At 40.8% G+C, this 11,067-nt stretch overlaps 1 protein-coding gene across 2 annotated transcripts; it reads right to left on the reverse strand.

The window, feature by feature from the left end:
* Positions 1 to 3,110: 3,110 nt before the first annotated feature.
* On the reverse strand, positions 3,111 to 7,705 carry nkpd1 (NTPase, KAP family P-loop domain containing 1). Of its 2 annotated transcripts, none has more exons than XM_048235051.1 (5): positions 7,582 to 7,705; positions 6,942 to 7,080; positions 6,463 to 6,591; positions 4,015 to 5,822; positions 3,111 to 3,633 (listed from the first exon to the last, which is right to left on the reverse strand). In XM_048235051.1, the coding sequence occupies exons 2-5, from the start codon at positions 6,952 to 6,954 to the stop codon at positions 3,361 to 3,363; spliced, it is 2,223 nt and encodes a 740-aa protein (XP_048091008.1). In that variant the 5' UTR covers positions 6,955 to 7,080; positions 7,582 to 7,705; the 3' UTR covers positions 3,111 to 3,360. The 2 variants fall into 2 exon arrangements, with proteins under 2 accessions (XP_048091008.1, XP_048091007.1); XM_048235050.1 differs by having other exon boundaries at positions 6,942 to 7,117.
* Positions 7,706 to 11,067: the final 3,362 nt, after the last annotated feature.

An 11,067-nucleotide genomic window follows, 5' to 3' on the forward strand; every position in this document is an offset into this window, starting at 1 on the left:
TGATTACTTTTTTAGATATAAAAATGCCATTTTTGAAGAAAAGAATCAAATGTGTAAGAGAATAAATGAGTTTCAATGCAGGATGAATGTGATGCTGTATATCTCTACATAATGAAGTGGCCAAGCTGCCACAGGGTCATGGTCTTTAAACAAACTGTTCGTAAGGTATAAGGACAAGCATGAAGAACATCTTTTGAAAATGAATTGAATCAGTGCGGCAATACTTCAAAACCTTCCTAATCTTTCTCTGTCTGCTTACAGGCAGTTTTTTAGAAAGCTGTATGTTTCCAATCGACAATTCTGGGTTCACTCTCTCAATTATCAATAACAGCAAGGAGACCCAAGCATACTGGATCATTGTGATAAACCTTTTTTCTGCGCACATGTTGACAGGCAAGCTCGAGTTGCTTACAGTTTCGTGCTCTGGCACACTTGCAAGATTTCACAGCTGGAAACCATGTTGGGCTTTTTGTTACACTTTATGAGGCTTTGCCAATCTGAAGGGTGGTGGTTTCCCACCACAACTTCTTACCGTTCCCATAATGGCACAGTGCAGAATGTTCTGCTCCAGGAGATCGGCAGCTTTTGTGTGTGGAGATGTGCTGTAAGTTGGTCTTTGCCATTGATCAAGGTGAGGAACTTCAGTTTTTCTACAATGATTCTCCTCTTGACAGGAAAGGCTGTGTATACATCCAAAAGAAGCAGCCACTTGTTTTGAGGACACATCATTTTGAGAAGAATTGGGTGATGGTGGTGGATGTTGAAAAGAAATGTGGTGTTACACAGAGTGACACAAGAAGAAGGTTTTAATATATTATCTTCGGCCAGAGTTGCTGAATGTTCAAACAAAATCCACCATTATAGCAGGGCTTTTCAAATGATTGTGGCCCAGGGACCACTATGATTCACTGTCACTATGGGACACTGTGATTCACAAACATCACAAAAGAGAAAACTGTGAAACTACATAACTGAATGCATGGTCAGGGCCCACCTGCCAAGCTGCCGTGGAGCAGCGGTTGAAAACTTCTGGTCTACTGTAAAGTATAACTTATATTGCCATATGGGAGGGAAGAACTCTGTGGTGGGATTGTCAGCCCTGTCAGTTCAGGGTTTTGCATTCTCTTGGAGTTGCTTGCTAGCAATTTATAAAGATTATTTCACCATGTCATGCATGCAAGATTACAAGAGTATACTTTAAAAAATGCTGAATTTTAGTTTCAATTTGTTTCAATGCAGTATTTTTTTTTTCAAACATACACACTATACCCAAATATGTCAAATGTTTCAGCAGAGAGTTATATCATCAGAAGATATACTGTATACAGAAGATGCTGACTTCTAAATAATGACACAAGGCTTAGCTAATGACTACATGCTGAATGATAAATACTGTATTCACCTTCTGGTAAGTAGACATAAACAAATATTTGAACTCAGGCTGTGTAAAGTTTTTCTGGGTCAGGGATTTGGATTGTAATTTGTATATATATATATATATAAAAAAAAACATATGCAGTAAAAGGGCCTGTACTACTCATTCATGGATTAGTTGTCCACAGGCGCTTGTCTGAGACCTTAAGACCTTTTGCAGGCAACTCAAGGGGAAACAACCACAACTATTCACTGAACAGCCCGAATCAACTCAAGGAACTAAAAACTGAAGTCCACAATATAAGTAAGGGATAACGGCCGCCGAGGTGTCCTGTTATATGGTTTTAATGGACGAGGGCGAGGGGCAAAGAACTCCGCCCGAGTCCATTAATTCCGTATTGGACACACCTCGAAGGCCGTTATCCCGCTTATCACCCGGTTGCCACTGTAAAGCAAAGGCAACACGCGGTTCTGTTTAAAAAGAAGCTCACTAGATCAGCTTGTTGTACAACTTTTGTTGGCCTATAACAGCGATAGCATGGACAGTTAGCTTGTTTGCAGTTGATTCCATTGTTGCAAAACCTACAAACGTCGTCCTACTATGGTTGTTATAGTTACCATTCATAAGCATTGATATGGAACCGTGTCCTGTTATTCAGAATTAATAGCCATCCCACCAGCCAATCAGTAAAGTGTATTAGTTCTCTCCGGGTGATAACAGGATGTAACCGGATAAGAACCTGTTGCGTCTGTGAGGCCATAGTGAGCATGCAGTATTCCATTAGAACCGAATCCATTCTAAACCTTTCAGTTGTAAAATGTAAAACCAGAGATGGTTGATAAAGCATATATATTAAGGATCTTTGGTAAAACACAGGTCTATATGGTACATCATCTGTATAACCTCTGTATTGAGCCTATATATTACAGTAGTTGTAAGTCTGAGGAACGAATGCACTATGTCCCACAAAGTCCATGATATTTTGCCAGTGTAAGACTAAGGCATCTGTTGTAGTAGTGAATGTTGTTTTGTCCTGTTCTCACAGTTGATTTATGGTTAAACTGTAGAATTCTGTAGCAGCATGTCCCACTGAAGCTGGGGTTTTCTTTGGGGCTGTGATAAATAATGATCCTTCTCACAAATGTTTGTCTTCAGCCCACTCTTCTGCACAATCCCTCCAGGTTATCTGAAGTCAGACAAACTGGGAAGCATGACTGTAAAAAACTTTTTTTGTTGTTTTACAGTGCCAGCATTTTATCTTGCATCCTAAAATGTTATTACAAAACCATAATAATTCATTTTGTTTTTATTTGTGTAACAACAATGCCAGAAGGCCAGTAGAACAATTTGCTCATATTTTAAAAAAATTCCTGTTTTTATTACTGACCCTAAGGCAAGGAGGGGGAAATGACATATTGTTTCTGAAGCATGGATACCTAGATCATTGCAGAATGAGTGGTTTGTGTGTAAGTGGACTTTAATGAGTGTTACTCTGACATGCAGTAAGGTGATGTCTTAATAGGGATATGGTTATTCTGGAGGAAGCTTGGTGAATAATGCCTAAGAGTAGCGTGTAAGCTGGGGAAAGGATTTAAACTGGAGTGACATGTGTGCCTTAAATACTGACGTGAGTTAAATGCTCACAACATGCTGGAGAATTGAAGCATGAACTTAAGAAAATATGAGTTCAGTAATGATGTGGGGTTGAGAGGTGTATTGAAGTGCGACTACTTTGTTGATCTTGTTGGTCTTTTTATTGGTGACAGAAATATTGTTCTGAATGATTGAAAATTCCAGCATTCCAGTCAGAAAGTTCCTGACTGCATGTTTTTGAAACTGTATGGTTATCAAAAGGGTATACAGTATATCATTACACTACACTATAACTATATAAAACCCACCCCTATCAGAGATAATCTGTTGAAGCCCAACATGTTAAATGACTAGCTATGTTTTGGTTCCATCCCTCTTCACTTAGGACCCAGTTAAACATTGGTTGTTTTACATGCAGCAGCATGGCCTGGACTGGATGGACAGATAGCCTTGCAAGGCTGTGCTGGAGCTGGCCTGCTTTCCTCGTAACCTTCCGTATCGGAGTTACCGGTGAGAAAGGTCATCTTGAAGGTGGTCCACTCCCCCAGGGTCATCTGCAGCACCTCTTTCAGGTCTGCATGGTCATTAAACAGAAGAGCCCTCCCATTCAGGTGGTTGGACTTCACCACTTCTGCGTACTTGTCAGAGAGACCTACCCGAGACATCTTGGAGAAAGAATATCACTACTTATTTGCATTCATTTCACACATAGACAGTCAGTACTATACATCTATTTTTATTATATTAATATCTCGACTATCTATTTGCATTGCACATTTGCACTGCTGAGGCCAATTAAGCTTGTCAAAGTTATGCAAGTTGATGACATCCATTGAATGAGGAAATTAACTGTGTGTATTTATTGCTTATTTTACATAATTAACACCATTAAAATCCCTTTTCAATACAGTGCACAAATTGAACATATCTCTTAACTAAAGAACAACAAAATGACAAAGGTGATACAATATAAAAAAGATGTCTAACCTCCCTGGTTCTTCTGTAAGACAAGAATAGTTACTCTAACTATTAAAATGGATTCTTACCTCTTCGCAGATGCCGTCTGTACTCATGTGGATCACCTGTCGTCTAGGTAGAGCATCAAAAGGGTTCCTCTGTGTGGGGTCTTTCAGTTTGCTGCTTCCTCTAACCCTGGCGAGTTTCCTCTTGATCGAAAGATCCAGATTGACGGTGCATTGGTCAAACCTCTCCGCCTCACCCACGGTGAAACGGAAATCCAATCTCAGGAACTTCTCGAAAAGCTCTGGGTCACCATCTCTTTCTAGAAAATCCTCCACCTCTTCTTTCATGAGATGTAGCTCAAGGCGATGCTTCATGAAGACATCCCAGAGCTCCATGGAGCTGTTCATGCCCACTTCTTGATTAATCGCTTTTCTCTGCTGAGTGTCCTCAATGCACTGGAGAATCCAGCTCAGGCGACAGGGCCAGCGGTCGGCCAAGACCACCCAGGCTGCTACCTTCTCGGCTGGTTGACACTGGAAGTGGGGGAGCTCCTCCATAATGACGACAGTCACACGGATGGAGTTGATGATCCTTCTCATGGACATGGTATTACCAGAGAGGTACACATGCAAGAGACTTGTGGGCTGGTGAACAGTCTGGAAAGCCTCTTGAACCATCCGCTCCACCTCATCGTCCTTCAGATCTTCAGTTTTGTTTGTTTGAGCAAGTAATGGTACAGAGGTTTCCTCAAGGAGCCTTTTGCCATTCAGTGAAGATTCATCCTCAACACACACAGAGCTTTTTGTGCTCCCCAAAGGCATGTGATCATCTTTCTGAGGAGATACTTCTGGGATTTCTGATTGTCCACGCACAATGTTCAAGAACACGTTGCGCTTTGATTTGTCACAGAGCGGAGGCACTGTAAATGGAAGTGTGATGATGCGATCCAGGAAACCGAAAGCTTCTTTTTGGTTATAACAACACTCAGCGTTGTCCACCTGTTCGACAAGAACTTCAGGATCCACTGCCAGAAGAGAGATGAAGGGGCTCTCCTCATCAGACAGCAAGATGTTGATGGCATCCAGGACGCCCACGATTTTCTTCGGCGTGCAGCGGTCAAGGTTGGTGATTTCCAGCACAACTCGAATCCTCCTCCTCTCAAAGACCTCCATGAAATGGATGAAGTGAGACAGCAGCTTCATTTCCTTCCGCACTTCATTCATGAAGCCCAGTTTCTCACTCACTTTCTGGTTGTCCATGCTACTTCGGATGTTGAAGTCTTGGTTGAACGCCAGGTTTTTCCCCAACATGAAGGTGAATCGAACCGCACCAGCCGCTGGGAGCCCAAGAGTTGCAATGGCAAACCCTTCTAACACTCCAAACCCATCGTTCTCCTCAACTTCTGGATTCCCATCTTCCTCCACCTCTGGTTTAGGGAAGCCGAACATAATGAGCAGAGCCAAGATGACCACTGCTCCAGTGACAATGAGGGCAAGGACTAGCCACAAAGGGAAGCAGCAGATCTTCTTGGACCTCCAGTTCGCTATTCCATCCTCGATCGTTTTCTTGTGTTCGGCTGTCTCCTCGTCATGCTGACACATGCGGTAGAGGCCCAGCTGGAGTTTGCCGAACTTCTGTTGCAGCACCACGCACAGACGCATCACCAATCCCGCCCAGAGCAGGTCACTGCCAGCAAAGTGCCAGGCGCTGAACCTCACGAACACAAAGCGGACGTTCTTCTGATGTTGGTTGTCCTCCGTCCACACAGGTCGATAGAAGAGCAGCCGCGAGATGAGAGCCAGAGTGCTGCAAAGAGAAGGCTGGACAGGGCGAGGCTTTGATCTGCCAGGAGACTTCCTCTCTCTTCTCTTGGTCTCTTGCTCCATTTCAACTGAGAGTAAGAGAATGTGGGGGGGGGATGAGGGAAAGAGTTGTGGATGGTGAGGGGTGGTGTTGGGAGACAGACACAAAATCCCAACAGAGACGAGAAAAATATATATACTTTTTTATTGTGATATGTATAATGAAGTCCTGGATTCTTTGATCCTCTGATCAATTACAGTGACATGTCAAAAGACTCATTTTGCTCTGATGAACAACCTTACATGGTCAAGTATGGATGGTACTCATTAAGGTTTAAAGACCATTTGTAGTCTGTTATATGACAACGTGATCAAAAACATTTTCACTAACCTAAATACTTAAAACCTGCAAAACCTATTTATTTGTGTTAAACTCCTGCTTATCTCTCAGACCTAAAAATGAATCTGCATACAGTAACCTAATCAGTGAAGATTTCCTCATAATAGGAGTGTAATGTTCAGAACATATGTTATCTGAAGGCTAATGGAAGAAATTAAATGAATGTGCACATAACATGTAATTTTGCATTACTGTTGCAGATCATAACATTTGCAATTATAAACTAATGATATACTGGGTATATTGTAGGCTATTAGTATTGGCACTGTCAGGTTTAACCACACTCTTAGTTCCTGCATTCAAATCAGAATGTGCCCCCAGATACATACCCTCTATGTTTCTAAGAACCATGTTGATGCGACTGTTGCACGATGAGTATAGGCCCACAGTCAGGGGAGAGGCAACATGAGTGAGCGTCTTGGACAATGCTTTGGCATAAATCTTGTCAGATGGCAGGTCTGTTTGAAGCAGAGAAATGTAGCAAACAATGACCATCACGAAAAAAACAACAAAAAACATGACATGATTTAATTAATAATGAGTCAGAACGGCATGAATCCTTATCCCGCCTACTCTGCTTAAGGGTGAGGTCTTAATCAGTTAACTGATGTGCATTTGCATTGGACAGTGGCACATTTAAATGTAAAGGGGTAGGTGCCTCACAGCTGATGGAGAAGCCGCAATGATGCAGAAGTGTGTGTGTGTGTGTGTGTGTGTGTGTGTGTGTGTGTGTGTGTGTCCCGCACCAACTCCTGCTTTCTGCTTTCCCCTGTGCTATCTTTTCTGTTTTTAATGCAGATGCTGGTACCTTTTGTTGACATGTTGAAAAGGAAGGTGGGCACTCTTCAGGAAAAAAAAGATATCCAGGCTTTTATAGGTTTCTGGCAATGTAATAATCTCTGAGTGGTCCAACTGCACGGAGTCCTTGTTATAGCAGGCTTGTTTTGCTGTAATTAGTTGTGTGTTTATTTTACAAAAGAAAGTCTGGTGAAAGAAAGTCTGGTGCCATTAGCCATATGAAGGGTATGTAAGGTATGTATGGTACAGCAGTATGACATTAATCCAATTAACTGAAAATATTTTCTAAAAAAAAAGTACTGACATACTACCAGAAAATGTTAACCACAGTGAAATAAGACAGGCACTGATTATTAGACATGACTCGTTTAAGATTTATGTGATGACCTTTAAGGGCAAATTCGGTATTCTACAACCCAAGGGTCTATTTTTGGATGGTAACTCTACATTTTCATTGGGGACCAAAACATTTTTAATTGTGGCAGTTTTGGATAATTTTGCACTTACAACAAAATAACATATAGCACAACCTTGAGGGCAATCTCACTGTGTCAAAGTAAATCGCTACTTTATTACTTTATTTGCTACATGAGGGTTGTAGAATACTAGATATGCCCTTTTTTCAATGAAAAAGATGAAGACAGACTCACCTTTTGCACTCACTGTTCCATTCTTTTTGATTATGTTACATGTAAGAAAATAAATAGTACATGTACGTAAAGAAAACTCTTAAAATCTGTTGTCATGCAAACATTAAACCTGTCTCATACAGCAAAGCAGGGGGATGAAAAAGCAAAGGTTACCTGATCATAACATGAAAGAGGAACTACTCAATTTGCATAATGAACTTTAAACGGGATGCAGCCATAAACTGTCAATGCATAGACAACTGCAAACAAATCCCCACAAACTATTGGCCGCTTGCTACTAATTGCATGCAATAAACAGTCATAGATAGGCAACTGGAGGTAGGACACAGACAGACAGAGAGAGAGAGAGAGAGAGAGAGAGAGAGAGACAAACTGAAGTACTGTAAATGAAACTAAAAGTAAACGCACTCTCAAGCTTTAACTCTTTTAATTATTCTAAGAAAGCATGTCACAAGACGGACGCGTTTCGGCCAATGCCGTCTTCAGCATCTGAAGTAGAACAATCAGTTCTACTGAAGCAAACTGAAGTAGAACAATCAACCCTATACTCATGTGAGCAAACAGACCCTACACTGTACAGTATATGCAAAATCCCCTAATGACAGTTTTGACAGTCTGACACTGATACCTTGACACCTGTGCTGTTCTGTGCTGTGCAGGCACATACATTGCAGAGGACTTTATCAAGGTCATACAGAATTGATTATTCTGCGTTAATGTTTTTTATCAGTTATTTATTCTCAAATTAAGTAATCGAAATTAATCAGTTATTTTGACAGCCATAATATATATATATATCCTTTCTACAACGTATAATGTTTATATACTTTCTATACTGTAAAAAGACTATAGATTTTACAGTAGCTTACTGGCAGGCGGATGCCAGTGATTTACTGTATAGTACTACAGTAGTTACTATTCTATTATTCCACTACTTGGTTGAATTTCCCATTGTCCTACGTAATTCAGAACGACCATTAACCGTATGTTATTTGCACACCTATGAAGTAGATCCACTGGAAATCTTGAGATTTTTATATCAGTAATGTGGTCCAGGGGTTGAGTGGCATGCATGCATCCCTGCCACTAGTGTTGACAGATCATCGTGTTACAAATATTAGCAGTTTTTGAACACTGAGTCCCCAGTGTTCAAGTCCAAGTCATAAAAAAAAATTCCAAGTCAAGTCCGAGTCGAGTCCACTACTCATCCGAGTCAAGTCCGAGTCGAGTCACTGATCCACGTCGAGTCCGAGTCGAGTCCCTATTGATCAAGTCGAGTCCAAGTCCAGCACTAAAGTAAGCATAGCCTACATGTCGTTCCAGTTTTTTCCATTGCAGATGAAATCCTTAAAAGCAAAACGGACAAACTTCTGTCTCAAAGCAGGGGTGCCATCACTTGTGTGAAAGTAGTATTGCCAAGGAGTATTGGAGTAAAATTTCTTGCCAAACCCAATGTGTTGTATTTATTATATCGGAGAGAATACCATACCATAGCCATACCATATAGGCCTACTCATAATAAATGAGCAATCCACATCCCAATCACACAGGCCATTAAGTCACATTATGCTGATAGATAGATAGATATACTTTATTGATCCCTAGTTCATAGATAGATAGATAGATAGATAGATAGATATTCTTTATTGATCCCCTAATGCTGTTACTGACTGCTGACAATTGTATAGGCAGTGTTGTAGAAGTTCATACTTCACAAGAGCTAGATGGACGTTGGAGTAAGCCAACGTCCATCTTTGTAAGAGGTAGTGTGGATCATAAAAGGGCCTCCCCCGGGCATTTTAAAAAAAAACTTCTGGTTGTTAAATAGCCTACACAATTTTAGCGCAGTTTGGGAGGGACAGAAACAGAGCAGGGCCCGTCTTGGTAGCTTCTTTCTGACTCCCGTGACGTGAACACTGGCTACTGCATAATTATGTTATCACTTCACTGACACTATGGAGACATATTTCACGTCAACAATAGAGATGAAAACTAGCTTTCGGTTAACGGAGATGTAGATCATCTGCCTAATTAATTTCTTTGCGCAACAGGCCACATTCTACGTTCATTTCAGCGAGATGAGTGAAATAAATGTTTTTTTTAAGCTGCCATCGCCATAGGCTACTATTTGCTACGATATTCACCTGTTAGAAATAGAACACGTTGCTATTTCTTTTTTTTTTGTGCAGTGGATTAGGCTATCTACGGAGCCCAGGAGGTGTCATTGCAAGATATTTTTGTGTATCGAGAGAATGTGCGCTCATTTTACTAAATCGTGCACATGATTTACTAAATAGTGCGCTCATTTTACTAAATTGTGCTCTCAATTTAGTAAAACGTGCACACGATTTAGTAAATTGTGCGCACGATTTAGTTAAACGTGCGCACGTTTTCTGGATATATACCAAAAAATATCTTGCAATGGCACCTCCTGGGCTCCGTAGCTATCAAATCGCTCGTTTGAACAGTAATCCAGTTCATTCGTGGTTTTAAGAGGTTCAGTTTTTCAGTTTCACTTGCACAGACACTTAGGCCTATTGACACTACATGGACACTCTACTAGGCAATTTAATGTTATGCTTCTATATTTTATGTCACCAAAAGTAAGAAGTATGCTATATCTTGATCGGGAAAACTTTTAGTTTATCTTTCTTTCATCCGATAATAGCGTGCTGCAATTTAAAGGAGAATTCCGGTGTGATATTGACCTAAAGTGTATTGAAACATGATACCGAGTGTGAACGTATGTCTCATAGCCCATCTTGGCTTGTCCCCTGCACTCCAAAATCTGGCGCTAGTTAGCCGATGCTACCAACAGCTTTTTCAATAGTGGTGCTTCGGCATCGGGCTAGCCATGCAAATAAATCACTGTTTTACACCCATTTACGAGGCTCAATGTATCTCCACACTTCATTGGTAGACTTCCGAGGGCCCTGACATTTAAAACGAGACATTGAGAACTTTGAAAAAGCACTGGTAGTTTACTTACAAGACGATTTATACAGACAGTATCTTCATGAAGTTTAGCGTTTGCAGCCATCTTGGATTCAGTCATGATAAGTCGAGCAACGAGTAAGAATGAACAGGTATGATAAGGGATCAGATTCCAAAAATAATTCAGTGGAAATGCATGGATTCTAGTTTCTTCCAGTAGCAGCAACTGGAATCCATGCATTTCCACTGAATTATTTTTGGAATCTGATACTATACGTTCACACTCGGTATCATGTTTCAATACACTTTAGGTCAATATCACACCGGAATTCTCCTTTCCAGCAATGTCCAGCACATTTTTTCCACAAAAATAAGTCACGCTGAAAGGCATATATGATTCTAACAGTCTCACTGAATTGCATTATGCACACTCAATTCTCACTGGTATCTGCTAGACAACAAGTACCAAAACATGATTAGTTCATAGATTTCACATGTAAAATACATTTTATACAACCCCACCCCCATCTTGCCTGTTCATAATTCTGAGAA

This window comes from Alosa alosa, chromosome 23, assembly GCF_017589495.1.
Source record: "Alosa alosa isolate M-15738 ecotype Scorff River chromosome 23, AALO_Geno_1.1, whole genome shotgun sequence".
NCBI lineage: Eukaryota > Metazoa > Chordata > Actinopteri > Clupeiformes > Clupeidae > Alosa > Alosa alosa.